Source organism: Phalangium opilio, unplaced genomic scaffold, assembly GCF_054372755.1.
Source record: "Phalangium opilio isolate 3A_F unplaced genomic scaffold, DU_Popi_V2 ptg000013l_1, whole genome shotgun sequence".
In the NCBI taxonomy this organism is placed as follows: domain Eukaryota; kingdom Metazoa; phylum Arthropoda; class Arachnida; order Opiliones; family Phalangiidae; genus Phalangium; species Phalangium opilio.
This window is the reverse complement of record NW_028324148.1, coordinates 11,055,115-11,079,385: the sequence shown is the minus strand read 5'-3', so window position 1 is coordinate 11,079,385 and position 24,271 is coordinate 11,055,115. Positions and strand designations below refer to the sequence as shown.

The following is a 24,271-nucleotide window of genomic DNA, read 5'->3' as shown; positions in this document are numbered from 1 at the left end:
TTCATAGGAGAAAAGGATACAGTTTTTTTAAGACATTTACAGTATCATTTTGGTCGCGTTGTGCATACAACCAAGGTGGATCGCTCGGCGTCAAGGCATTTTAATACAAGCAATCAATGTAATCTGATATTATAAAAATGTATCGTTCCCTCATCGCTCACACTTGTGATATCACAGTCTCTTTTAAATATTTGAAAAATTTCGCTAACCTGAATGGGTTATTTGGTATGTTGAAAATAATAATATGAGTAATTAAAGACTAATTATTTTTTTAATTGCCATTTTCCTATTTTTACGTGTTTAAAAGGATTTCAATAATATTGGTACTTTCTCTTCTGAGTTTAATTTAAGTGAAACAAATATAAATATAGAGTTTTTTAGTGGCAGGGTCGTTTCAAGTCAACGAAAGAAGAATGTCAAATACTAGCGATACATACGATTTCAAATATAATATCCCAAGTGTAAGTTAATGGTCCACGTAAGCTGACGTAAAGGCGTTAAAGGACTAGTAGTAGCGAATAAATTTATTATTAAATATTTTCATTGAATCAGTTTTAACAGTAAAAATTACTAGACGTTTAAGACAAGGATCATCGCAATTTTGAAAATTGTTTTTGATTTCAAAGCTTTTTTAATTTCAAATCATAGCATCATGAGGATTTAGATATATGTAATTGTAGTATCAGTGGACCAACATATATGTTTGGAAATTTCGTGTACTGTAACCTACTGAACTCAAGGTGTGTTCGAATATCCATAAAATCAGAAGTAATATAAGAAACCTCCCTACGGGAGGGAAGTATACAAGACTCCATAGTCGTAACGTTAAAACACGCGAGACATCCTCGAACCGCCAAATATTCAGACACTATTGCGCATGGACAAGGTACGGTAGATCTTAGTCCTTTGATATGGTCGTTGGAAAGGGAAAGAGCAAAAAGAGCTGTGTAGTCTGCTAAGCCGTCTGTCGTAAGAAATAGAGGATTCCTATTTTTACTAATAAATATTCACAAACGGTTATTTCGAAAAGAAAATCTAGTTTTTTTGTGAAGCCAAGAGGGTGAAAATGATGAATACAAGAATACAATTTCGAGATAGATAATAACACCATTTTAAAATCTATCTATGTACAGTGTTAGGCATATACCTTGGCAAGGTAAGGGTTTAATTCAAATTTTATGCAAAGACCTATGAAAATCCTGTAATCTAGTCACTCCCTGATTATTAATGATTGATTATCATCAAAATCTAAAAATGCAGCATGAATTACTTCTTTGGAAATGCTTAAAATTACAATGAGTCTGGTAGATTGACTAACTTAAGCAGCCGACGCAATCGCGAGATCAGAGAATGTATTCCTACGCTCTACGCGCCGAGGCCCTATTTTTGTAACTTTGTTTACGACCGTATAAGTGCGCGGGGACATTCGCAGTACGAGGATGTATCGGCAAAAGTTCGCCTTTGTACACTTTCCTCCCGTAGGGAGGTTCTTATATTACTTTTGATAAAATGCATTCTGCGCCATTGCTTACAATTTACGTTTTTAGTTTGGGCTTTGTATCTCCAACACATATAACTGAGCTACTGGAGAAAAAAGGGTCTCACGCCACGGAAAATTTTAACTGGAATTCAGTTCAAGCTACAGTTCATGGGGTAAAAAATCCGAAAAAAATACAACCTGCCTTTCTGATTGGAAACTTAATTTTAAGAACCTTGGTTTCACTTCAGATTATAGATGGAATGTTATATCCAATGGGTATAACGGATCATGATCTGAATGCAATGCACGTATCTCCTAGTGTTAGATTCACCACTGTTAGAATTTATACTTGCGTTTCCCGCGAGGATTCCGGTTTGAGTCGCTACAATATATTGGGATTAAGCATGGAGGTTTGGCTGGCTACTGTCGCCATGATGTTATTCATTTCGGCTTCGGCTTTAATACTCAACCGTTTTCAACGACAACGCGGTGGAACTAGAAATAATGATTCCGCATTCAACTTTGTCTTTGTTTTGCTCTCCGGCATATTAGAGAATGGTAAGAAAGGCTACCTTCGTTATTTCTGAGTGGTAAACTACCGTAATACTGTAATTGAATAAATTAACACTAGATGGACTGTTACTCAATTTGAGTAGCGGTAGACCAAATTAAATCCATCTTGATAATAACGAAATTCTTTCAGCTCAGCAAGATGATTTTGGGCCACGGATGCCTGCTCGATTTATATACGGTGCTTGGCTTTTGTCAGCTACCGTTTTAACGAAATCATTTTCCGGCAATCTGAAAGGAGAAATGATGACTTCGAAATCGGATTATATTGACTCGATTGAAGATATTCTAAAGATTCCAAATATGCATCCCGCTATTTGCACGGAGTCAAGTTTCTTTAAAACTTCAATGGTAACCGAACGTTTCCTATACTGCATCTATCAACAGAAACAGAAGTGAGATGAGACCAGAAGTACTGAGCTAACCAAATTCTTCACTTGGCGAAAGTGAATATTCTTGATAACACAAGAACGGTTGGCCCTCTAGTAGCGGTTTCTGAATTTTCCCTCCAAAACGTGAGACGCTCGCGGTGGTAGACGGCCGAACTAGATTCAAGGAGCCGCGTCCGTGTTCGGCCGCTTTAGGTTGAGGGGAAGGGGATAGGAATTGTTTTTGGAACTCGACCAATTTTTTCTCAGTAGTGTAGGCGCGTGGGAAGCCGGAAGCGGCATAAAATCCTCAAATTTGTTCACTAGTGCCAGGATCTACTATCAATGCTAGAGCCCTTCACTTCTAGTCTCATCTCACTTCTGACAGAAATAAAGAATGTTTCTTCGGGGAATTTAAGAGTAAAAGCGTATTTAAAACCTTAGCTTCAGAATTATTATTTTTATTTTTAACAAATGAAATAAACCCAGAGCCTGAAACAAATATCTTAATGAATGCAACTCAAACTTCATTTCATCGCAGGAAAACGATTCTCCCCTATTCCTGAAATTGCAAGAACGAATGGACATGAACGGAATGTATTTCGACCACATTGATTTCGTTAAAGACGACTTTTTTTCTGGCAAAGTGGCATTGTTTCAAACAGGGGGAATCGACTCGTCGTTCTTGAAAGATTTGAGAAAAATTGAGGATAAAGTTGTTTACACTGGAACGGAAGAGTACGCCTTCGGAACCACAAATTTCTTCTTCAATAAACGGCTGCCTCGTTACCTTAAGGAACGCGTTGATTATCTGTACGTTGATTTATCTTTAAGTTTCCCTTTACATTACAATTTCCATTCTATTTTCATCACAATGAAGCGCTTCGACACTTGGCGTTTTAAATTAGCAATTAAATGAAAAACTGGATCCCGCACAGGGAATCTTTAGGATCGCGCGATGATGCTTTGAGCTGTGGGGTCATATTCCTTTTTGCATGCACACGCCATACCTCTTGAAGTTTCATCCTTACCTGTCAAGCTAAGGTGAAGCTTTCCTGTGTAGCTTCTATTTTCTTCTGCAAAGGATTTTAAGGGGTAAAAGCAGTAAAAGTTAAGCAGGGAAAGTAGTAGAAATAGGTCTTTCCGAAAAACAATAGGAATGCTGAGCATGGCATGAACATTTTAACATTTTCTGGTTCGGCTATGGGACGGGTTATGACGAATTGAAGTGAAACGGCTCATTTCATGTTTACTTATGCGTAATGGGCTGTTTAGTATGTCTCTTCATTTTAATTTATGTTCATTAACACGTCACTTATAGCCATTACTCTCACAATTGACAAGAAATTTATCTCAGATGAAGTTGTATGCCACAACATGACTATTGTATTTCTAGTTCAACGAGATACCTCGAGACTGCTCAAGAATTTCCATACCAAAGATCGCACGAATTTGCCGTTCGAAAAGCGATGAACTTCGAACGAAAAGAATTAAATGAGACCGACGTACTTACACTGGATTTTTTGTTACCAGTTTTTCTTATCTGGTTGTACGGGATCCTGATGTCATCAGTCGTGAAGATGGTAGAAGTTGCTTTGTTTTTCTATTGTTATCAAGAATGATATTGATATCAAACAAATTCGAACTATCAACTTGTAATTTAGCAATCTTAAACCATGACCAATCGCTTTGAAACAAAAACTCTGTTCGTTTCTTTGTAATTTTATCACAATTGTATGGATAAACAAGACTTACAACTGTATTCAAATCAATCATAAGATTATTAAAGGGTGATTAACTTTGTGTTTATTTGTTTGTATGAAGGGGAAATTTCTTCATCAACATTCTTAAAATTTTAAGTTAATTTTCATCAAATGTATTGATTGTAGTGATTGTGCTTTACTAATCAAGATATTGAGAATGTAATTTAAAAATATCATTAATGTTCTTTTCGGGTCAAACACGATTTCATAAGCTGAATATATGTATATGCATAGTAATGGTTTCAGTAATACTATTAAAATGTGAACGCAAATGAGAAAATGACATTACTGGAGCCTTAACGAAGTTTTCCGAGAGTTTTAACGTAATTCTAATCAAGATAGTGAGAAAGATACTTAAATATACCATTTTTGTTTCTCCTCGAGGCAAACACGATCGCATTTGTTGAACATACATGCAAGCTAATGGAACATTTTATTGATTGTGAATCCGGGCTATCACTAAATTGAACTTTACAAAATGAGAATAACTTGTCCTAAATTCTAGATTTTTCCCCTTTTCCCAAATGATAAAGGCTTTTCGACAAAATCAAAACATTGGCTGGGCCACTCAGTGAGGTTCGTTCTCACAGAAGAGAACCTAATTGAAATGAACTATCTCTATGTTAAAATTTATTGTTGATTGTAAATAATTAAATATTGCAAGATCTAGAGGCCATTAAGGTATGATCTATACCGAAGAAACTTTGGACTACTTCTACATTACTTGGCTCACTTCTACCATTAAAAGTACGTTTAACTTCTACTAGACAAAGGCTCATCTACGTTCATAGATTGGTAACTATTGAAATTGTCTAAACAAGATGGGCAGGCTGATATGTCTTATTCCTCGTGTGTCTATTTCCTTGTTTTAGGGGCGAATGCTTTGGGACCCGTCCCTCCCTGACTAAATGTTTTAGACACCTTTTTCTTTGACACTTTTTACTCTATCTGACTGATTTTAATTTATGACATACTTATCAGAAACAAAATGTACATATAAGTCATACTCAACTGAATTCCAATGACATTTTCCATTTAGAAATTTTCTTGGATTGGGAACGTAACTTCCTTTAAAATTGCATTAAATGTATCTGTGTCTCCTTTAATATTGCTCCATGGTGGTATTAATAGGGCTCCCATGTGGTAGATTACTAGCAGCCAATGGAAAACGGCCCAAGTGTCCAAGTTTAACTGAAATGCATAAATACAGGGTAGTAAAGATCAGATGACAAATTAGTGTGAGTAAAATGTCGTTGTACTACTAGTGAAATCAGATACGTTCTTATTCCAATGTTTTAACTCAAATGTCATAGGTGTGCCATTTATCACACTGATTATTTTCAAGTCTAATGTAGTACAGCAACACCTTTCTCAAATAAAGTATTGATCTGATCTGTTCCACTCTGTATAGTTTCGTGTCACTACTTTTAATCACAGCCTAAAAGCATTTGTTAAAGGAAAACTTCAGGTAACATAACCTTATACCTTAAAAAATCTGCCTTTTTCCAAATATAAAAGGAAAAATATGTAAAGAAAGTGATCTCCTATTGCGGAATAGTTAGCATTTAATTAGTCTTAAAAAGAAGGACTATTGTGCCACCATTGTTTTAGTGGCGTCTGCAAAACAGAATTTCTTACCCCTACGAGATTGGTTGAATTCTCAGAGGCTGAGAGAAGTACGGGTAAGGCAGCAGACGCCAATAAACCAATGGCGGACTTTGGCGGCACAGCACTCCTCGATTTTAAGATTAAGTAAAAGCTAATTATTTTACTAATAAGACAATTTATTTTCTTTAAATTTTTTTGCTTTTATATTTAGAAAAATGCCGTTATTTTAAGGAATAATGTTATGTTACCTGAAGTTTTCCTTCATTATAAACTAAAATATGCGTAGAAAGATGGTTACTTTCGCTTTCTGAAAGCGTAACCTTTCGAAGAAATTGGATTTTTGAATTATAATTAAGAATTCATAGGAGAAAAAGGATACGGTGTTTGAGGATATTTACAGAAAAGCTCTGCTGGCGTTAAGCATAGAACGAATTGCAATCGCTCGGCGTCCAAGCATTTTAATACAATCAATCGATAATATCGGAAATTATAAAAATAATAATTGCGCGAAGATTTTTAAATATCTATCGTTTTCACATCATTCATAACGTGCTCTTCCAAGAAAGCCGAGTTTAAATTTCAATGTAGATAACATAGGTTTGTTAAGTGGCAGGATCACTTCGAATCAAAGAAAGAAGAATGTCAAATATTAGTAATACATACGATTTCAAATATAACATCCCCAGGGTAAGTTAGTGGTCCACGTAAGCTGACGTAAAGTCATTAATATATTATTAAATTTTTGCATTGAAACGTTTTGAATAATAAATATTACTAGACCTTTTAATTAAAGTTAACGGCAATTTTTAAGTTGTACTTTTCAAATCACAGCATTATGGGGATTTGGACTTGTGCCATATCACTGAACATGGATCAACGTATTTGTTTGGAAAATTCGTGTACTGTAACCTATTGAACTCAAGGTGTGTTTGAATATCGATAAAATGCATTCTGCATCCTTGTGTACAAATTGTGTTTTTAGTTTGGTCTTTGTGTCTCCGACACGTATAACTAAACTACTAGAAGAAAATGGTTATCAAGCCACTGATAATGTAAACTGGAATTCAGTTGAAGCTACAATTCTCGGGGTAAAAAATCCGAAAATAAATATACAACCTGCCTGCCTGACTGGTAACTTAATAATAACCTTCGTTTCACCTTAGGTTATAGATGGATTATTGTACCCAATGGGAATGAAGGATTCTTTCCTGAAAACAATGCACGCATCTCCTATTGTTAGATTCACTTCTGTTAGAATTTATACTTGTGTTTCCCGCGAGGATTTCGGGTTGAGTCGCTACAATATATTGGGATTGAGTATGGAGGTTTGGCTGGCTACTGTCGCCATGATGCTTATCATTTCAACTTTGGCTTCAATACTCAACCGTTTTCAGCGACAACGCGGTGGAACCAGAAATAACGATTCCGCATTCAACTTTGTCTTTATTTTGATATCCGGCATATTAGAGAATGGTAAGAAAAGCTACCTTCGTTATTGCTGAGTGGTAAACTATTGTACTACTGTAATTGAATAGATCAACGTTAGATGAACTGTTAAGCAATTTGAGTAGCGGTAGACCAAATTAAATCCATCTTGATAATAACGATATTCTTTCAGCTCAGCAAGATGATTTTGGACCAAGGATGCCTGCTCGATTTATTTACGGTGCTTGGCTATTGTCAGTTACCGTTTTAACGAAATCATTTTCCGGCAACCTAAAAGGAGAAATGATGATTTCGAAATCGGATTACATTGACTCGATTGAAGATATTCTTAAGATTCCTAAGATAGAACCCGCTATTTGCACGGAGTCAAGTTTCTTTGGAAAGTGTTTGGTAGGCAAAATTTTCCTATATGTCTATCAATAGAAATTGTGTAAGAGTGAAAGCGTATACCAATTCCGCTAGCGGAACCTTTTGCGTTGGGGCCTCCAATAGTAGGGGTTATTGAAACTTGGAGCACGGTTAATGAATCAGAAATGATCAAAGAAAAGCGGTTTCATTTGAGCGTTCTTGACATTCTGATGAGTTTACAGTTCTCAAAAAGCAGTGGTTACGAAACGGTCGAAACCACTGTTCATTTTTAAACCAAAAGAGTTTAGACACAGTTCAGGCCCTGGGGACTATGAACGCAAATCCTGCCTTACTCGAGAGCTATATCCTCCCACTACAGAAGTGTTTCACTGAGTATTATAAAAAAACTTGTACTTTCGAGGATGTCATCAACTTCCGCTATCGTCATGATTTCTGATCATAATGGGATCTTAGATCTTTCTTAAATCCACCCTGCTCAAAACATAATCAAATTTAAAATTGACTAAAAAAGTTATATCACAATTGAATCAAACCTAAGCTTTGATATATAACTCATTGCTATGATTTATATTTTTAAAGGCCGACTTCCATCGAAAAGGGTTCTTACGAACTGAAAACCGTGCATCGAGAGTAACAATGGAGCGACCGTGCCGATTTTCGAATCCCCGCTGGACAAAATTTTGAGGGGTTCTTACGAACTGAAAACCTTGATACGGGGGTTCTTACGAACTGAAGATAAACAATAGATATTTTCCTTCAGAGGGTCGTAAAAATCGGGAATAAAATATTTAAGAGACTTTCTACCAATTCCATCTTCAGTTCGTAAGAACCCGCATAGCAAGGTTTTCAGTTCGTAAGAACCCCTCCAAATTTTGCCCCAGTGGGGACTCGAAAATTGGCACGGTCGCTCTATTGTTAAGAATCGATGCACGGTCTTCAGTTCGTAAGAACCCTTTTCGGTGGAAGTCGGCCTTTAAACAAGTCAAATTAACTCAGCGTCTGAAAAAAACTATATTTCATCGCAGGAAAACGATTCTCCCATTTTCCTGAAACTGCAACAACGAATGGACATGAACGGAATGTATTTCGACCACATTCATTTCATTAAGGAGGGCTTTTATTCTGGCAAAGTGGCCTTGTTTCAATCAGGGGGAATCGAGGCGGCGTTTCTGGAAAATTTGGCAAAAATTGAGGATAAAGTTGTTTACACTGGAACGGAAGAGTATGAATTCGGAACCACCAATTACCTCTTCAATAAGCGCCTGCCTCGTTACCTTAAGGAACGCATTGATTTTCTGTACGTTGATTTGTGTTTGAGTTTCCACGGCGAAGTATTCCCCCTTACATTATAATTTCAATCTATGTTCATCACAATTAAGCGCTTCAACCGTGATAGGTTAGCAATAGTAGTCAACAAGTTATTGGGTCATAAAATGAAAAACTGCATGCCACAAAGAAAAGAAATTGATCTCTAATTAATCAACATGACTTTTGTATTTCTAGTTCAACGAGATATCTCGAGACTGCTCAGGAAATTCCATACCAAAGATCTCACGAATTTGCCGTTCGAAAAGCGATGAACTTCGAACGAAAAGAATTAAACGAGACCGAGGTACTTACGCTGGATTTTTTGTTACCAGTTTTTCTTATCTGGTTGTACGGAACCCTGATATCTGCAGTCGTGAAGATGGTAGAAGTTTCCTTGTTTTTCTATTGTTATCAAGAATGATCTTGATATCAAACAAATTCGAACTACTAACTTGTTCGTCTACAATCTTAAACTATGGCCTCTGCTCTGATACTCAAACCATATTCATTTCCAATTTAAATTTGTACGTGTGATTATTTCATTTATGCGTTATTCTCATGATACTTTGTATTTAAAATGTTTGCCATGTGTATAGTCTCGTGTGTTTTCCAACTTTTTTATACACAATAAACTTCAATTTCAATTTCTTTGTAATTTATCACATTTGTTTAAATAAACAACACTCGCTACTGTATTCAAACCATTAAATTTGTCTTTTATTTGTTTGCATGTATGTACCTAGGGCAATTTATGGAACTACTGAACAGATTCTAAACATTTTATATCCATTGTAAAGATTGTTCTTAAAGTCGTGCATTGAACTTCAATATGGACTAGTTCGTCGCAGAACTCCATATCTGCGCTTTTAATAATAAGAAACACAAACTAGTTTCAACTGTTAATGTGAAATCTGAAGAAAATGAAAAAGAACAGTGAGTTTCGTTTTTAACGAATGATTTCGAAAAGCTTAAGATCATTACTAATCAAGAGAGTGAGAAAGTAATTTAAAAAGATCATTAATGTTCTTTTCGGGTCAAACACGATCGCGTTCGTTGAATATATATGCATAGTAATAGTTTCAATATTATTACTGAAATGTGGACGCAAATGAGAAAATGCCATTACTGGAGCCATAAAGGGTCTGTAAAGCACTCGATTTATTCTTTTTAGATTTTTTTTTAAAGAAGTCGTTATTGACGTCACAACCCACCAGGGTTAAGCAAAACGAAAGTCTTTCATTCTTTCCGGGAAAATTGTGTTAATGCATTTTCCAATTTTTTATTTATTTATTTATTCATTCTTTTCCGGCAAGAGATACAATTGGCCAATCACAGCGCCTTTGCTATTCTAGCAAACGCAGCGCGGGTCTCGGACTCTCTGGAGTTGGGACTGGGGAAATCCCGGATATGGGTGGCTCACAACCAACTGAGGAACCGCTTTACATGCACGAAATAATAACTCTTTGACGTGTTTCACATCAGCTGCTGACGTCAATGATTGCAAAGGGGAGGTGACTTTTCAAAAAACTCTTTAACAGTCCGCCGACTTATTTACAGTCCCTTTAACGAAGTTTTCCAAGAGTTTCAACCTAACTCTAATCAAGATAGTGCGAAAGATACTTAAATATATCTTTATTTTTCTCCTCGGCGTAAACATGATCTCATATGTTGAATATAAGGGAACATTATTGGATTCTGAAACCTGGCTCTCTATAAAATTGAACTTTTGAAAACGGAAATACGTTGTCCTTTTGATTTTTGCATTTCTGGAAATGTAAAAATCTTATCTAAAAAATCAAAACATTGGTTGTGTCCATCAGCAATGTCAGTTTTCATAGAATCGTTTTCATTACAAAATGAGAACCAAATGGATATCAACCTGTTTCTATGTTAACATTTACAGTTGATAATTGTAAATATCGCCAAGTTCTCTAAGTATGGTTTAACAATTGAACGAAGCACGTAAGATATGAATTATGTCGAAGAAACTTTGAATATAGTTTTCGAAAATCAACATAGCGGCTGCTACTCGACTGCCACGTTTCGTTTATGGACAGTGTAGCTTTGCTTTATCAATGTGAATACGTATAACGTGGAAATTAAGACACTTGAATGTTAAATAACAAAACAAAATTTTGATTCCCATAATGAGGTTCCGATGTAAACACACAGAGATAAATGTACATTTAAATAGCAAAATTTCTTTAATCATTCATTAACGATGAGTAATAATTTATATACCATCACCACATTCACGCGTCTGAATGCATTCTCTTGAACACTTTAACTTTTACGTCATTATTTGGTTTGCCCAAAATTTCCCAATTAACGCAGACAGAACTGAGAGCCTCCACAGAACGAAACTCAAAGCGGTGAAGTAGTGTGGCTATGATCGTCATCATGCTTTTTTCCGCAAATGTTTTACCTAAGTAATAATAAAAAGAAGTAAACATCGTTTCGAGATAGTTCATAAAATGTGGGACAGAAGTTTACACTGCAGTAGTGTATGGCAGTATGAATGGCCGTAAAATTTACCCATAGTACTACGGTTTTAGGTTGGGTTTTAGGTACCACTTGGTAATAGCAACAAGAACTACTACTTTCAAGTGACTAAGCTAGAACCGAGAGGTTCAATGATACCAAACCTCGAAAAACATGGTTGGATTTTCAAACAACCAAGGATGGCCTCCAACTATGCCACTACAATATCAAACTTCCCTCCTCCAGAGTCATAAGGTTATGGTTTTACCTATGCAGCTTCTTGGTCCAGAAGAAAAAGGTATGAACGCGTAAGGATGCCGATCTTTAGAGTTTTCCGGCAAAAATCTTTCTGGAATAAACTCTTCGGGGTTTTGATAGTATTTTGGATTCTTATGTATAAGTGAGATTCCCACCAAAATCTCCGTTCCTTTCGGAACGTTCAGTTTGCCTTTATTCAAAAGTTGAACTAAATTACTAAATCATTTACTATACAGTCACAGCAATATTATGGATTCCAAAATTAGAAATTGACGGACAGTAGCGCTTGGGAATACGCGTTTTTCCGAGGATCCCGGCTCTGAAAGAACGCATTGTGGGTGGCGGAATTATTTATAATAATAATAATTTTCTTTACGTTGGCTGACATACTATGATATTAAAGAGAAAAGACGGGGTAACACGTTGGGATGGCCATTTCTAAGTGCTACTATCCATACTAAACTGTACATTCTTTCAGCCTTCTTGGTTTCAACTTGGAGATGTATAAATACTAAGGTATAATTGACTCCCAACTAGACCAAAAGAGCTGGCCACCAAATATGAGATACATTCTCGGACGATAGCTGGCTAGGTCACGTGGGGAAAGGCACAATAACTCTCCAACTATAAGAGGTGGTTTGGAAATTTCGCAAAGAGAGAGAATACAAATTTTCCTCTCCCTCACAATTTTTGGGGGCTGGAACTCATATTTTTTCTCTGCTGAAAGAGCGCCCAAGCCAAATGCCTCGTGGAATCCATAATTTTGTTGTACTCATTCATATCCATGGTTTCAACGTACCTATTTCTAGGTCGTCTTGAAGAATTCGAGCTACGATTGGAATTGGTGGATATAATCTTGAAACTTCCTGTAATATAACTTATATAGCGAACACACGTTTTGTTATTTCAAAGTCTGGGGTCACCTTCATAACACACTCCAAGTATTTCATTTCCTTCAAATCGAGGTTGGTAATTTCTCTGTTTGAACTTTGACCTAATATTGAATCCAATTCTTCTTGTATTTTTCGTTGAATTAAGGGATAGTTTCCAATAACAAAAATGAACCATGATAACCCTACAGTTGTCGTTTGGAAACCCTGGGGAAAAATAGTAAAAGGGCTAGAACAAACAAAAAGGGCTCAAGGAGAACTTAAAACCGAACATCGAACTAACAACAGAGTTATAAAGCAGAATCAATCGATAAAAATATGGAAACTAGGTAGTACTCACAGCCAATACCATAGTGATAATTTCATGAACTATTTGAAGATCCGTGAGCGAATTGTCTTTGTGAAGCAGTTGTTCTTTGAGAAGCAAATCCAACAGGCATGGCCGACTTCTTTCAATATCTGTCCCTTCGATATTATTAATTTCGTTTAAATTGCCTTGCAAATAATTTTTCCTCGCAGTTAGTACCTATAAAATGTACAATTAAATAAGTACAGCTCTATTTAATCCCTGGAAACAAGTAATTCGTACCTCTGTCACGTAGTTTTGTAGATTGGCTTTGTGTTTTTGAAACTCTTTTCCAGTCGACGTTAAATCAAATAAACTGTCAATTGTCATCCATCGATGCACAAAACTCCTGGCCCAAATTTTTTCAGCACTAATTGTAAAGAAACGTAGAATCACGGTATCCGCATTGATATTGATTTAAGAGAATCAGGGCTTGAAAATAGTTCCAGTTGGTCGTGCGTCATAGTTCACGAAGGCAGCGGTGGGTGGGTAAAAATATTTCAAATGCGTCACAGGAACCAAGTGCAGCTAGGATCTAAAGTCCTTCGTTTCGCGAGATAGCAGCGGCAATTCTCTGAAGTACTTGTTTTCAAAATAAAACGAACTAAGTTTATGAACCACTCCTCTTCACGGTCATGCGCCTTTGACGTATTTCTAAAACGTTTTATCCACACTCCGCTGCCTTCTTTGGAGTTCCTTTAAGAATATGTCTTATTTTAACCAGACACACAGGAAAAGCAAGGTATGTATTGTTTGCCATCGCCTTGGAGTGCCAGTCAGCTCCACCCCTCGATTGTGGGAGCATCTAGTGGCATTTTTTTAAACTAAGCACAGCCGAGACTTGCTTTAAGTCATCGAAAAAGTGGCAGAACTTTTACCCGGCCTTTTTCTTGTCATGTTTGAACCGGTTTCAATACGCTACTCTGTTTGAGTTTAGCTGTTCATTATTTAGAAGAAAACGTTTTGGACACTTACATCTCCATTGATTCTAAAATTTCAAGGTCTGGAAGTTTCTGAGCATTGACTGGAGTTCCAGTAGCCGATTCTGTAAATAATACCATTGTTAAGTCACTTATGATTTAAAATTAATTTATATCTTACCCATGATTATATCAAAGGTACACAGCGTCATGTACCTAATTATGTGAATTTCCATTCCATCTTCAATTCTTGAGAGTCTTCCTTCAAGAACCGAAGATTGATTGTACATAATTACTTGAAATCTTTCCAGCATTCTTGTATGGAAAGTAGGGTTGATGATTTTGCGATTGTGTTTCCAGTAATCATCTCCGCTAAATATGTTTGAAAGAAATTATAGGTAAAGCTATTGTAATTAACCCCTGTACTGCATATAGTGTAATGGGATACAATTCTGTTTGTTTTCAATTTGGTATAAAAGTCTTCGTTCATACTCATTTGTTATTAATCCTTCACCTACAACCCTCTTCGCTAAATAATATGAGCTAGACTTGCATAATTCCTTTCGATTTGACAAAATAATCTGAAATGAGTGAAATGTTTTATTTCAGTCTTTAAGCTTCTAGTTTTATCCCAAAATTAACATTGAAAATTGCTTTTTCAATGGAAACTTTCAGTCAAAAAGAGTCGAGCAATGCGTAAAATATAGCATTAATTTAGTTTAACGAAACCTTGGCCTTTTCAGCAGATGAAACAACTACACTGGTTTCTAGTCCAATTCGAAGAAGAAAGATACCGTCTTTTCCGTTAAGTTTCTCCATTCCTGTTATTAACTCCAATATATCTGCGGAAAAATATAAGCATTACAGTTTACATTCACTTATCTTGTGATATATAATATATTAATATTATATATTATTATAAACTTCATATATATTATTAAATATTTTATATAGATATTATTATATATATTATTATATATTTTATACACACATATTATACATTAAATATATTATATATTAAATTAAAGTAACCTGACGTAAACAAATATATCTTTATCTTAACCTAACTTCACCTAACTTTGGCTAACCTATGGGTTTCATAGAGCATTTTCTGGCGAAATGCAGGGCATTTCTGATAAGTTTTAAATAATTAAGGGGGATGCTCTTTGAGCGCTTTTGAGTCGAAATTGTTCTATTACATTTTGCCGTCCAGGCCACTGTTTAGGAATGACCCCTTAATTAAATTAGCATTGTCTTTGAGTTTCTTAATTAAATTTAAGGGGTCATCCGTAAAATACTCCATTCATAACTTGAAAACGGGGGCCAGGACGGCAAAATATCATGGAACATTTTCTACTCAAATCGCCCAAAGAACACCCACTAATTTATACCAAACTTATTAGAAACACCCTGTATATTAAATTTTTGGCCTAATTTAAAAATCCTGAACTCGAAGTTGAAGTAACAACAACAACTCTGCTGTAATTGCTATTTCAAAATCCCAAAAGTAACCAATGATAAAATAACTTAAAATCTTTACTTACAAGCAAGCATTGGTATCCCATCTTTCCGACTGTAAAATTTCGTATAAATTAAATGACCCAATGGAAAAACACCCGGTAAGCTTGGAATATGGTTCAATCGCCTCAATTTCAATTTGTAGTTGAAAAATAAAACTATAACGGCACATACTGCAACTCCTAATATTAATCTTGAAAACCCAAAGATGAATTCCATGATCCTAAGAAGTAAAAAATCCAAAGCCTGACTCTTCTATTACAGTGTCTTAATGTCAAATGAAAGTTTAAAAGTTTCACAGCTTGACGCGAAGTGAAAGTGTTAAATTCTTTTAAGGTCGTCATGATTTTTCCTTGTTGCGTACATCTTAGGTTTATGATCCTTTTGAAGACGGATGTGTTTGAAACTTTGAGGTCAAACGTAATTTTAAGTGATACATTATTTTTTTATATGTATATATATGTTTACAAGAATATGATAGCCGAAAAATGTAATCACTCAGACATTTTGACACTAATCGCGGTCATTACCATTCCAGAGTCATGTTAATTTTTAAACGTCGCTGTATGGTGCTCGTATATGAGAATCCGAGGCCAAGTTTGACACCATCAATTTTAATTTGAGTTTTAATAATTATCCAAGAAATTTCGTCTTTAAAATAGAAGGAAATTTTTATTGCCTCAAACAGGAATAGATACAGCTATTAGGAAACATTGTGTAACCATTTTCTCAACGTATCTTGGCGAACTTTATGAGGAGAGATAGACTAACATCAACAATGCATTTGAAAACAAAGCATAGATATATGGTGAAAAATATTTGGATGAAGTATCAGATTTTACTTTAAATTACATAAAATTGGCATTTCAGGTAACTCATGTACAAGCACATCTAGTAACAACGACTTTACTTCATTGCTATTACATGCAACTAGGTTTGTTTTTTATGTAAAATGTGCTGGCGTATGTGAGCAAGTTGTCAGAAATCACGCAACGTTTAATTCTGTATAATTGCCTCTAGATTTAGTGTTATTATGCCAAATTTTGAATCCACATATATTTTGTCGAACTCGTGCTTTAAAGTGAAGATAAGAAAAGTTAGGTGTAAACTTTTGGGGATCCCCAAAGATCCTTATTATTCCGTTCATCGGTAACTGTTTGAAATACGCCTAAACTTCTTGTAACGCAATTCAAATGTATGAAAAACGTTTTCCAGCAAGACCACCATGATTCCAAGTATCCATCCGCCTAATACTGTCCAGAAGACAAGTTTATAATCGTCGAATCCCAAGTAATTCGCCTCTTCTTGACCTTTGCTTGTTTTATCACGAACTTTCATGTCGTCAAGGTTCCATTTAGCCACATGACCAGAAGAAATTAATAACCCTAACCTATAACGATGTGAAAATTACATTAGTTCATTTTGACTAGGACGACCAAAATGGATCAAAACAAGTCAAATATAGTTTTAACAACAGCCTTTTAGGTAACAAGTCCGCGTTACTTGAAGCGCAAAAGCAGTCGCGAATAGGTTTTCAAAATCAACTACGTGATTAGTTGCAATAGGTGAAGTCTGCAAAATTATTTTTGGCTTTTAGCTTCGTTACATAAAAGGCTTATGCTATAAGAATCGTACCACTTATTTAAAAGAGGTTTTGCATGGAAACCTTTGCCAACAGCAATCGACAGTAAAGAAATGTACATATTATCGATTCCAAAATGAATGACTTCGGAAGATATGTTGTTGTGAGAAATAAGTTTTCCAACGTCATCTCTGTAAACGACGAGTGCTAATTTCTCCTTTTTACTTCGCTCGAAAAACATCTCAATTGTCTCAATAGGTTGAAATCCAGTATACATAGAATCGCAAAGCTGCTTAACTATCTCAGTACTTGCTGACTAAAGAAGAGAAAACCTTTTTATTGATGAACATTTATCCTCTTGTGCCAATAGAAATGAAGGGTTTATGATACTTAGGTCAAAATTTAACCTTTTCTCAGCTCGCCATCTCATTTGAGTGTGACCTCAGGTGTGACCATGGTATCTATCAGCAAGCAAGAAGCTATAGGTTTAAATTTTAAAATGATATAGGCTAAGATTTCCAGTGCACAGAGTACAGCTATGCATTCGTACAAAGATACAACGTGCGCACCGATTAATCTAAGTGGGTGACCTATAGCATTATGGTTAAAAAACCTGAAATCAGACTAGTTATTGTGTAATTTTTCATGAAATGATTTTACGCTATTTTCTAACTTTGAATTGAAGCATACTCGAGTGTGAACTGAGACGGTGCCTAAGAGGGTTTCAAAAATATGAAACTCAAAAAAGAAACAGAAGTTATAAAGCTAATTGACAGTAGGTCGCGAATTCAGTTTTGTGTTCTTAGCTTTTCTTTTTCATTTTATTAGCTTTTTTTTTATTAAAACCTTGCCTTCAAGAATGTTAGCTCAAGCGTTCCTTGTGGTGCAGTCACCACATAATTTCCATATAAGACGGCGTTCAACATGTCTTGAAGGGTGTCTATTGGCTTTGAGACTGGAGCGATGCTGGTCGTCGAAGTAATCATGGATTCGTAGAGTTTGGCAATAACGCCACATATGATAATGATAAAAATTAACACCAATGAGGTTAGATTCGACTTGCCAATCTTATTATAAGAAATATCTGAAAGAGAATTTTCATTAAAATCAAATTCATGAAGAAATGTAGATATAAACCGTGTTAGAATTACCTTGCCGGAGAGTTATTTCCAGAATAGTCTTCAAATGAAGAACTTTTGGGTCCAACAATTTGAATCTCCTCAATAATTTAGAGAAAAAGTAGGAAAATACAAAAAATCCAACGAAAGCTATCCAAACCTGTCAGAAATGTTTTCATTACGACAGGATTACTTCTCCGCCATTTAATTAGATTGGCATCGTTTAGCTCTAACAATGAATTATTTGGCGCCACTAAGCAACGATGAAACAAAGGATGAGTTGCAATTGCTGCTTATTTCAACTCACATGGACGCTTAAAGGGTCGAGAATAAAATAGACGTTAGCCATTTTATTATATTCTGGTTCTTTGGTGATAAAAGTCACTTCTTCCAAATTGTAAGGATAACAGAAGTCCACGTATCGAGCACGAGATGGCGTAACAGACAATGTTGATATACCAAGATCACATTCCTGGAAAATGGGAAAATCATCATACGCTCTTGAAAATTACAAATATCAAGGCGATCATGTTGTAGCTTGTGAATAAAATTGTTCATAATGATCAACACCTTCAAACCAACTGATGATCGATTGTCCATGCGGGAAGGTTTGATATAAATTTATCAGCCTTTAAACGGAGTTTTCCGTTTTCCCACTTGTAAAATATTAGTAAGTTTCTCTTTCAAATTATTTTTCTTTTGGGGTAACGTAACTGTACTCGTGTTGAGTAAACTCCAAATTAGATGCTAATGATAAAGGATGAAAACTGATCGGTGATCCATTCGTCTTACCAGAAGTAAGATGAGACTAGAAGCACCGAGCTAACCAAATTTTTCACTTGGTGGAAGTGAATATTCTTGATAACACACCAACGGTTGGCCCTCTGGTAGCGGTTTCTGAATTTTCCCTCCAAAACGTGAGATGGCCGAACTAGGTTCAACGAGGTTCAAGCACCCGCGTCTGTGTTCCGCCGCTTTAGGTTGAGGGGAAGGGGCAGTAGCGCCGCCAGCAGTAGACACGGGTAGGCACGTGCCTACGTTGGAAAATTTTGGCCTACTTGGAGGGCCTCCAAATTTTTAAAAACCTGCCTATAGAGGCCTTCAAATAAAATTTTATAGTTTATATTTCTCTCTTTAAAAATCTAACACCACATCACAGACCTGTTTGACATTTTCGCTACACTGTGCTTTTGTAATGTACAAGAGAGCATTTTCAAAACCCGTTTTCTTTATATTCTAAAGAACAAGATCCCCTGCTAAAGTGTTGACCTTTACCCCCAGGTTACACCTCTCTTGCATAGAAACTAGAAAGGACACTAGTCGGAAATTCCCCTTCCTACCTAAAAACGGTAGGCGGCATGCGTCGCGGAGAGGAATAAAATTTTCCAACTCTAAACTAGTATCAAGAACACCCAAGATTATACGAGAGTAACTTTTTTTTGGGTGTACCTTGTATGAGCAGTTACCGGTGGAGCAGTTCTCGAAATACCAACCGCAATTCCAAAAAACAGCGGCGTTGTTCAAAACTGCTGTTTTAGAAATAGCGGTGGTTGTGCTGAGTTTCGAGCATTTCTTAACAATACAGTTATATTCGTTGGTTTCAAAAACTACGTTTTTCTGCCATAATTTAATCAGTAATGTGACCTACTAACCGATCGTGTTTTTGAATTTTTTTGAAGTACATTTAAATATTGTACTATTCTTCAAGCTGTATCAGTTTACATTTCTCATACCAGGATAGAAAAATAATTCGAGAAAGCTTATTTTATGTCGAAAGTAGATAATTGTAAACAGTAAACAGTAATTTTTTGGAAAAGGCATATTATTATTAGGGAAGTAAGTCAATGAAGATAAACAACAATGCTTTGGAAAAGGCGTAACATTGTTACACTATTTCCAAAATATAACTAACCTAAGTCTAACCAAACGAAACAAAACGTAAAAACCCAACCTAACCTGGTTTAATACTGTTTAGTTGAAATAATCAACTTTAACCTAACCAAATTATCCATATCTAAACTTGTTCTATTTGAGTTCATTTAACCCAGCTGGGCCAGCTAAGCTTACACCATAATAAACAACTATCGTTTTTCGCATATCTGTTTTACTGCTCTTTAAAGAACTGCTGTAACGGTACGCTGCGTTTACGAGAACCGCTGTATCGGTAATTGTTGAAACGGATAAACTGCCATTTCGGGAAACCGCTATTTATTGAACTGCTGTTATGAGGACCGCTATTATGAAATCCACTCATACGGGAATCGCTCATGTGAGAGCTTCCAGTTACGAGTATTTATTGCCAATGAAAGATTGTTTTCGGGATCTTGTAAAATATTATATTGTTGTTTTGTGTATTCCCGAAGCCAATACAGTTTAAGAAAGAAGTTTCAGTTCCCTGAATAGAATTGGAACACGATTACGTACTACAATGGGGGAGGAAAGGTTATCAGACCTGGCCATACTTTTAATTAACCGAGATCAATCTAACTAAATAAGAGACTATCTTATCTTAGTAGTCCATAATTCGGAAAAGCTTCGAGAAGAAGAACTTCATTCTTTGACTAAATTTATAAGAAGGGTCGCTAGGACACGGTTGCCAAAAACTCCGTACTCTTAACAATCTCACAAAAAAAGGAAATACTGAAATCTAATCCTTAAATCTGGAGATATTCGTAAAAATCCTGAAAAATATTCCAAAATTATGCATGAAAAATTTTCAAAACAAAAGGGAGGGGGCCTCTAGATCATGCTGTGCCTACGCGAGAAATAATCCTGGCGGCGCTACTGGGAAGGGGGTAGGAAATGTTTTTCGAACTCGACCAATTGTTCTCTCGCATCCATTTTTATAGGCGCGTGGGAAGCGGCATAAAATCCTCAAATTTTTTCACTAGTGCCAGGATCTACTACCAATGCTAGAGCTCTTTACTTCTATAGTCTGTCAAACGAAAGAAGAGCCCTGAGAAATTTGTCCAAATTGGTGTCGCCACCATCGACCCCATAGTACTTTATCAACTTGTTTTGTTTTGTCAATAGTCGTCTGTAATATAGTCTGCTATAAACAGATAGGCTTAATCGCAATAGAACCAATAAATTTTGCTATATATATTTAATATGTTTATGTTTCATGATTTTTTAGGATCATCGAGTATTAAAGAATAAAAATCAAAATTAACGACAAGACACCAGTTTTATCTTTGTTGAACTAGCTTTGCAATATATTTTAATGACATAAGTTAAAGTACTTGTCCATAAGTAGTTCAGCATCAAAGCGTCTTCAGTCCACGTTTTCATCAGAGTCTTCGCTGTCTTCTTGCATATTAATTTTAAGAGATTCAATTGTGGTTTCGATGATGGGATCTTTTTCCCAATACTCATGAATTATATTCTCGACGTGCTCTATTGCCTTACGCCAATTCTCTGGTGTCACACGTTCAATGGCCCTCAATGTTGCATCTTTGACCGTCGAGCGTTTGAAACCAGAATTCTGCTTCGCAACGTCGTTCTTCACTTGTGCCCATATTAGTTCAATCGGGTTAAACTGGCAATGGTACGGTGGAATCCTCACTACCGTGTGACCTCTACTTTTAGCAACCTCGTCAATTTCGTACTTCAGGGTTCTGGTCTGGACTTGTGACGCTTTATTATTTCATAAAGTTCACGTCGAGAATATAATGCATGAGTATTGGGAAAAAGATTCCATCATCGAAACCACAATTGAACCTCTTAAAATTTATATGCAAGAAGACAGCGAAGACTCTGATGAAGATGTGGACTGAAGACGCTTTGATGCTGAACTACTTACTACTTAGACTTATGGACAAGTACTTTAACTTAAGCCATTAAAATATATTGCAATGCTAGTTCAACAAAGATAAAACTGGTGTCTTGTCGTTTATTTTTTTTATTCTTTAATACTCGATGATCGTAAAAAATCACGAAACATAAACATATTAAATATATATAGCAAAATTTATTGGTTCTATTGCGATTAAGCCTATCTGTTTATAGCAGACTATATTACAGACGACTATTGACAAAACAAAACAAGTTGATAAAGTACTATGGGGTCGATGGTGGCGACACCAATTTGGACAAATTTCTCAGGGCTCTTCTTTCGTTTGACAGACTATAGTCTCATCTTACTTCTGGTCTTACTCATCTACTTGAGTCAATAAGTTGGATAGTGTGAAAGGGTGTTTAGGTGACTACATGTAATTGAGCCTTGGACCACAGCCAGTAGGTTTATTCACAATATAAATTCTGATAAACTGTGCCCGTGAGAAAAAGGGACTTTTTGGAACCGCGCTTAGAAATCTGTGTTGCGGCAATTTGCAATTACAACATTAAGTTACCCGTACATTTCGGGCAACCATTCCTACAAGTCCATCGCATTTTCCATGATCATCGCAAACTCCCCAACTTTTATCCATTGGTGTGAAGATCGTGTAACTGCGGACAAAACAGCTTAAAATTCCAAAACCAATCGGCAAAACAATGGAGTTCATTACTCGAATTTCATCTTTGTTGCTAAAACCTTCAGTATTTCGAAATCACTGCCTCCGTAATGCAATTCATTTTTGCCGTCGCTTATGAACCGAAATGAAGGATGCTACGAAACACGTAAGGAAAACAATATTTATATTTTCACTTCCAATGTTTGAGCGGAAAGACTTACCTCCACAACGGCAACAGCAAGAGACCAGTTACGATTAAAATCCATTTGAATATTACCTTGGGGCTGAAATTCAAATATTTGGTTAAATTGAATTTAGTGAAAGTGAAATCCGATAAAAATTAAGGTCTACACGTTTTGGTAAAGATTTCCTCTCGATACAGTTATTCGGAACTATTTTATACACTTGAAATCAGACGAAGCACATGTAGTCTCCCATTCCTAAAACGGTTCTTTGCAGTTCCCTCCGATTAACATGGCTACCGCTACCCCTCACGTCAAGAGAGCGTAAATTCTCGCACATGCGTTCAAGCCTCCTTGCTCTAGCCTCTTGAGCTTGTTAATAATTTTGAATATCCCTCGTTTCCAACAACCTTCACGAGACGGTCGCCTTTTCCAACGGCTTGAGTATCGATGTAGTATTTGCCTCGGTTTTTTACCTTCCCCCCTTTCAAGAATGAGTCTCCCCTCCATGATTTAAATTCGCTTACAACTGAAAAGCAATCGTTTCTTTCGTAACACCTCTGGTGACACTTGTTTAACGTTGCTCAAGCACCGAGTAAAAAATTAAATTAAAAACTGAACTCTTATTCTCTTCATCCATGTCCGAATAAATATTTATAGCAAAACACAAATAAACAGAGTTACGAAAAAAAAATAGTCATTACGAAATAAATTTCAGAACATTTGGTTTCTGAAGTGAATCTACAACTCAAATTTTCAAGGATAATTTTTTCTAGCAACGCTACCTTCATGCGCGATGTAATTAGATTAGATGCAAAGTTACAGTTATACTCAAAATGGACTCTTATAATAATAGGAGCTCATAATGAATAGGAAAATTCGGTTTCTATCTTTTAACTAACAGTTTTCAGTACTATGCAAGCGTAGTTGGAACCGCTGAATCTTTGATGCTTGCAATGCATGTAGAAGGCTTTAAAAATGGCGAAAAATATGGCAATACTGATATGCTCAACGTTAGAAAGAAATTCGTAACTTACTTCACTTTAACTATTTCATAAAAATCAATTTTATTTTAATCAATATTGAAGCGAAAAGAAGCGAACGAGTTTTTCTCAGTCACTATACAAGACAGCTCCAAATTGAATTTTTTATTCCATGATTAGAAATGTGAAGTTTAACGCCGTGACCAAAATGTATTTTGGATGGCTGACCCACAAAAGCGTTATTAAATTTCAGTCATGCGATGGTTGTGTCAATAGAGAAAATGAAAACACTTCAAATCGTCTTAAGTATTGATTTTAAACACAAAATGTTTGTAGAATAAGCTGCCGTCTCTTAAACAGCTGTCATAGTTCTCGAAATGTTTATTCTGCAATAAGTGTTTCTAAATTAAGTGTTACTAATTATATTAATTTTGCTTTTAGACCAAGTACTGTTAAATCTTATGATATCAATTTTCTTTTACTATAAATAGATTGATATCTGTTTGAAATATGCCTAAATATCATTGATAAGGATAGTTAGTGTTATACGTTTAGTAATGATTTTTAAAGATAATAAAAGATATTGCGTTAATATCGTCACCAATATTAAAAGGTTTATGACATGGC

The 24,271-nt window shown here is 35.8% G+C and overlaps 4 protein-coding genes and 1 long non-coding RNA gene across 7 annotated transcripts; 2 read left to right on the top strand and 3 right to left on the bottom strand.

Annotated features, from left to right (window-relative positions):
• The first annotated feature begins 639 nt into the window (after window positions 1–639).
• On the top strand, window positions 640–4,944 carry LOC149709053 (uncharacterized). The gene is made up of 6 exons (XM_089864505.1): window positions 640–740; window positions 1,548–1,653; window positions 1,729–2,038; window positions 2,184–2,401; window positions 2,960–3,231; window positions 3,815–4,944. The coding sequence occupies exons 1-6, from the start codon at window positions 700–702 to the stop codon at window positions 4,038–4,040; spliced, it is 1,173 nt and encodes a 390-aa protein (XP_089720631.1). The 5' UTR covers window positions 640–699; the 3' UTR covers window positions 4,041–4,944.
• Window positions 3,070–3,976, bottom strand: LOC149709054 (uncharacterized). The gene is made up of 3 exons (XR_016381280.1): window positions 3,828–3,976; window positions 3,269–3,494; window positions 3,070–3,208 (listed from the first exon to the last, which is right to left on the bottom strand). It is a non-coding gene; the product is annotated as an uncharacterized LOC149709054 (long non-coding RNA).
• A 1,300-nt stretch (window positions 4,945–6,244) lies between the features above and the next one.
• LOC149709052 (uncharacterized) lies at window positions 6,245–9,621 on the top strand. Its single transcript, XM_089864504.1, has 7 exons — window positions 6,245–6,476; window positions 6,621–6,712; window positions 6,772–6,877; window positions 6,953–7,262; window positions 7,408–7,625; window positions 8,630–8,901; window positions 9,108–9,621. The coding sequence occupies exons 1-7, from the start codon at window positions 6,429–6,431 to the stop codon at window positions 9,331–9,333; spliced, it is 1,272 nt and encodes a 423-aa protein (XP_089720630.1). The 5' UTR covers window positions 6,245–6,428; the 3' UTR covers window positions 9,334–9,621.
• Window positions 9,622–11,015: 1,394 nt separating this feature from the next.
• On the bottom strand, window positions 11,016–13,303 carry LOC149709051 (cytochrome P450 4C1-like). Its single transcript, XM_089863228.1, has 6 exons — window positions 13,131–13,303; window positions 12,882–13,067; window positions 12,575–12,748; window positions 12,451–12,517; window positions 11,662–11,841; window positions 11,016–11,337 (listed from the first exon to the last, which is right to left on the bottom strand). Exons 1-6 carry the CDS (start codon window positions 13,215–13,217, stop codon window positions 11,165–11,167), a joined length of 867 nt encoding a protein of 288 aa, XP_089719354.1. The 5' UTR covers window positions 13,218–13,303; the 3' UTR covers window positions 11,016–11,164.
• Window positions 13,304–15,978: 2,675 nt separating this feature from the next.
• LOC149709050 (glutamate receptor-like) lies at window positions 15,979–24,251 on the bottom strand. Of its 3 annotated transcripts, none has more exons than XM_089864501.1 (8): window positions 22,831–24,251; window positions 22,701–22,763; window positions 22,534–22,634; window positions 22,384–22,474; window positions 18,333–18,497; window positions 18,059–18,185; window positions 16,961–17,991; window positions 15,979–16,715 (listed from the first exon to the last, which is right to left on the bottom strand). In XM_089864501.1, the coding sequence occupies exons 2-7, from the start codon at window positions 22,743–22,745 to the stop codon at window positions 17,747–17,749; spliced, it is 774 nt and encodes a 257-aa protein (XP_089720627.1). In that variant the 5' UTR covers window positions 22,746–22,763; window positions 22,831–24,251; the 3' UTR covers window positions 15,979–16,715; window positions 16,961–17,746. The 3 variants fall into 3 exon arrangements, with proteins under 3 accessions (XP_089720627.1, XP_089720626.1, XP_089720628.1); XM_089864500.1 differs by having other exon boundaries at window positions 16,961–17,223; window positions 17,315–17,991; window positions 22,701–24,250; XM_089864502.1 differs by having other exon boundaries at window positions 15,979–16,897; window positions 22,701–24,250.
• Window positions 24,252–24,271: the final 20 nt, after the last annotated feature.